Source organism: Hyposmocoma kahamanoa, unplaced genomic scaffold (genome assembly GCF_003589595.1).
Source record: "Hyposmocoma kahamanoa isolate Upper Pololo Valley unplaced genomic scaffold, ASM358959v1 78, whole genome shotgun sequence".
NCBI lineage: Eukaryota > Metazoa > Arthropoda > Insecta > Lepidoptera > Cosmopterigidae > Hyposmocoma > Hyposmocoma kahamanoa.
Window position 1 is genome coordinate 4,360,380 of NW_020653945.1, and position 4,451 is coordinate 4,364,830.

Consider the following 4,451-nt stretch of genomic DNA (forward strand, 5'->3'; position numbering starts at 1 on the left):
CTATCCATACGTTAAAAACAAAAAACAATATTATATAGTCATAGCTAAAGAATATTTTAGTTTTAAAGTGTGATTCGAACCACACTTGACTCGAACAACCATGCTTGCTTCAATTTGCAAAGCAATCCTTACTACCGTTTGGCCACGACGGCGTTATTAAAGCTGGTTGAAATTTGTGTTCTGTATTTAAGTAAGAACCATACATTAAACATCAAATTCGCTTAAAAACTTTGTTAAAATGTCATTCACTAATGAGACCATACCAAAAGAAATTCTACGGCTCACAGGTTGAAGATTAAGTTTGGTTAACAATTTTCTCCACATTTTTGTGCTCAGAACCAAAAGGTCGACAAAGTCGGCTTGGGGGGGTCAGGTATCTTGTGATACGACTGTACTTACTGCTGTTTTCAGAACGTTTCACAATGCAAGTAAGATAGCTAACAACAATCAATTCGTACCCGAATAAGTCGTGCGCCTGGTGGTGAGCATCCGGCCTACCTACAACGTTTGGAGTGCCATTCAAAGCTTCAACAGCAGATCTGTGGATCACTGGCGCCTGTTACTCTGAGACATAAATTGACAAGTCCCATGTGCCTGTAATTTCACTAGTACCCTTACCTTCTAAAACCCGAACGGAGTAATGCTCATATTAATGAAATAGATAAAATGGCAGAACTACATAATAACATACAAGCTTTCCTATTTAAGCATAAAAAATGTCTACGTATATAAATGTAAATTTCGTGGTATTATTACACCAAGAGTCGTACCCTTCCGTACCAAGGGTACGAATTGTTGAAGACTACTAACAGCAAGCTAGTAATACCGTAAGAACACAACAGCAGCAGTAGCTAGAGCGCCTTGTGAAAGTGTTCGCCCAGAGAAGTACTGCTACCTTACCTATTTCTGTCGCCAAGCAGTAATGTGATCAATACTGCGTTCCGGTTTTGAACGGTATATGTGCTGGTGAACAAGCACATGGGACTTTGTTCTTATGGTGTCGAGGACAGTGTCGGTACCCATCAGATCTTTGCGATTTAAAAGTCTGAGGTAGTACTGCAACTGGCATGGAAAGTCGTGTCACTTACCACCATGCGCACGACTGGTTTGTCTCGTCACTTGACATCATAAAACAGCAAAAGATTATCGATGGCGTCAACTACGCTCACGGACATATAACTTGAAATGTAGAGGTAATTAAAATGTGTTTTATACATGATTAAGTCCCGAATTAAAATTAAATAAATAAAAAAACAGGTAATAAGTAATAGATTTTTAAATGATTGGATTTACGTAAAGAAAATATATTGCAGTATAATAAAAGAGTTATTCTTGACTCTTGACTTGAGGTAACACCCAACGTTCACGTTAATTTTAGTTCTCATTATTCTCGCCTAACTGTCTGTTCCCATCCTTCAACAAACGATTTAGAACAAAATTACGCAAATTCTTATTCTTGAATAACCTTCGCCTTTTTAAAAACGTCCACACCGTTGGTTTCTTTGCTATGTCGATTGCAACTGGCTTCGTTTTCTCATCTATAGTACCGTTGCTAGTGCCTACATCACTAGATCTTATAATCAAGAAATTTTTCGCTGGCAAAACTGTACCTCTTATAATCGCATTCGCATTCGCTGCAGAAGTAACGTGACTAACGTCGGCTTCATTCAGTTGTATTATTAAGGCATTTTCGGTGGATAAAACAGTACCTTGTGTATATGGCTTCGCGTCCTTTGCAGGAGTAAAGGGGATAACATCCGCTTCATTCAGTCGTATTATCATGGCATTGTCGGTGGATAAAACTCTACCTTTTGTAATTGAGTTCGTCTTATTTTCTACAGTATGGCCAACGTCTTCATCGCTCCGCCTTATAAACAAAGCTTTTTCCGCAGGCAACGCAATTGTAAATTGTTTATTACATTGCTTTTGTCTTTTGAAGTTAGGCATGTATTCAGCGATCAAGTAGGTTATTATAACAGTTAATGTAACCGCCATTACGATGACTACTTATTGTAAATCAGACATGATCACCTGTCATCATTAGGACTGTTTTGATTTTGAGGGGATTTTCGAAATTTTGTAATGTGGCTCAAACTGTTGAAACTATTTTTCGCTTGGGCTATCATGTTTTTGGTTTCTGCTTGTAATTTTTTAGCATCCTTGCCCAGCTGTTCAGCCATGTTTTTGATCATTTGTGTTGCTGAAATGCCGGCACTTAGTGCCGGTAGGGACTTTTGATCTCTCCTTTTTCGTGAATGTATGCTCTCTGTAAATGCATATGTATCCACATTAATTTTAACAAAACACAGAGGATGTAAAATAACTACAGAAGACAATGTAATGTGTTTGTGGAGGCACTGTAGGAGTGTTGAGTGAGTACCTACACTGGATTCAGCTGATTGAGGGAATCGATTTTAATAATAGAATGAGTATAGTACCTTGTTTATATCGCCGCGAAAATTTTAACTCTTCGAGCGGTTACACAGCGACTTATATCAGCGATGCAGTCGCTAATCGTCTACTTTTACACACGCGCTCGATTTTAAGCAGCGATGCAAACGCGATGCAAGCGCGCTACTGCATCAATACAAACTCCCGATTGTGACCGCTACTCTTGCAAATTATAGGCCATTGCATCGATGCAAACGCGCGACTGTCGCTGAAAAGTTGCCATGTGTAATCACTCTTCCATTTATTTACATACGCAACATTTAGATCTTTTTGAATTGCTAACAGTGCACGTCAAAACACAAAACTAGTATTCTTGCTAAGCTCAGGATAAGGGATCACTCCCTTTGTGAGTGCGGTCTTAAAAAAGGAACTCTTGACCATATATATTTTTTAACTGTTCATTGTATCCCGTCTCTTTATACGATCTTCTTATAGATTGTATCCCTCGTTCCACATTTTTTTGTATAGTATGCTTTTTCCCTTAAAACCTCCTCTAATATTTATTCTATTTAAATATATTGAACAAAATAACATACGTTTGTAACATTTACTATGTGCACAGCATGTGTTTACGCTTTTCATCCAAAGCAGTTAGTCAAATACCCTCGTGCTTTGTCTTTGTCCGTAGGATAGTGCAACCGATCATCGTCATTTGAGTGCGTTCCTGCTAATCGCGATAAATATACCGTGTATCTTTCAACCCGGACACTGGCAGAATTGTTCTCAGTGGGACACTAGCCAAATACACCCAAAAAAAACAAAAAACAAAACTAGTACTTACTACCGATTCCGACATTAAATATATCTCTTCTGTCGTCGAGCTTTCTTTAAAAGCCCGCTTTATAGATGTGTATTAATGTATAATAAAATACCAGACTTACTTAAGAAAGAAGACAATGACAACATATTCAAAACCGAATTAAAGTATTTCTTGATAAATGGGTCCTACTATACCGTGAGAGACTTCATGGCCTCTCCTATAAGATGATGTGAAAGTGCTGGTAAACTCTTTAACTCTTCCATAATGTAACAATACAGTTTCTTGTTAATTTTGAGTCTATTTTAAGTACATTAAAGTGTACGTTTGATTGTGTTAGTTATTAGAGAGAACTAATTATGTGCTAAACCCCAGCGGGTGCATTTTTACTTAGTAATTACCTTTGTAATGCCTGTAGTAACATTGTTTGCAATAAATAGGTAAATAAATAAAGTAAAGCCATCCAAGATGAAGGCAAAGCTAAATAAGGTATTGGTGCCTACTCCGATAGGCAGATTTTCTAACAATGTAAATGCTTTATTAATAAAAAAAGAAGATAACGCACATACTCATAAACCCACACCGAAACCCTGTGTCGCAGATGCCATGGACACACACATAGACAACCACTAATTACATCCAAACTATTGAGGGAAATAAATGTAGGCCATAACAAATATTTCTCCCGGCCTGGGAATCGAACCCGGGATTTCTGCGTGACAGACCAGCATGGTAACTATTCGACCACGGAGGCACTTATGTCAGTACTAGATTGAGTAATAATTAAAATGTAAGTTTTACCTGAGCTGCTTATATCATCCGGCAACATGTTCTCCCTTGTTTCAGCGCGAGAGGTGCGTTTTTTAACTTTAGTACTTGAAGGTCTTTCATCCATCTTTGTTAATTAAATTTAATAAAGTACAGTACTTGACTTATGTAGTTCAAGTTGTACAACTTGGGTTAAGGATTAAATAAATATGGCCATGGTTGAGCCCAATTTTCTTATATATCTAATCCATTTGGGAAGTATTGAAGTGAAAGTATTGAAAAAACGCTCTTTAGAAATTTCCTTCCATTTTGTTGGTAAAAGACATTACAATATTTAGAAATCTATGATTATGTCATCATGCTCGGTTGACATTTGTTGTGGCTTAGCAGAAGCAAAAAAGGTTGTTTGTGCTCTTTTCTTTTAAATTCTTATTTGCAATGATATTATACTTCTGCTTATTTGAGTGTTTCTGCG

The 4,451-nt window shown here is 37.3% G+C and overlaps 1 protein-coding gene across 1 annotated transcript; it reads right to left on the minus strand.

Moving 5' to 3' along the window:
* Positions 1 to 1,283: 1,283 nt before the first annotated feature.
* On the minus strand, positions 1,284 to 4,226 carry LOC113233266. Its single transcript, XM_026468320.1, has 2 exons — positions 4,010 to 4,226; positions 1,284 to 2,266 (listed from the first exon to the last, which is right to left on the minus strand). The coding sequence occupies exons 1-2, from the start codon at positions 4,101 to 4,103 to the stop codon at positions 2,028 to 2,030; spliced, it is 333 nt and encodes a 110-aa protein (XP_026324105.1). The 5' UTR covers positions 4,104 to 4,226; the 3' UTR covers positions 1,284 to 2,027.
* Between the last annotated feature and the right edge of the window lie 225 nt (positions 4,227 to 4,451).

What these genes read in the sequence shown, in the direction of transcription:
- LOC113233266 (XM_026468320.1), bottom strand. Translation starts at nt 4,103, where the DNA reads ATGGATGAAAGACCTTCAAGTACTAAAGTTAAAAAACGCACCTCTCGC. An exon ending in GGATGATATAAGCAGCTCAG is followed by an intron (nt 2,267 to 4,009) that starts GTAAAACTTACA and finishes ATGCATTTACAG; the next exon opens with AGAGCATACATTCACGAAAA.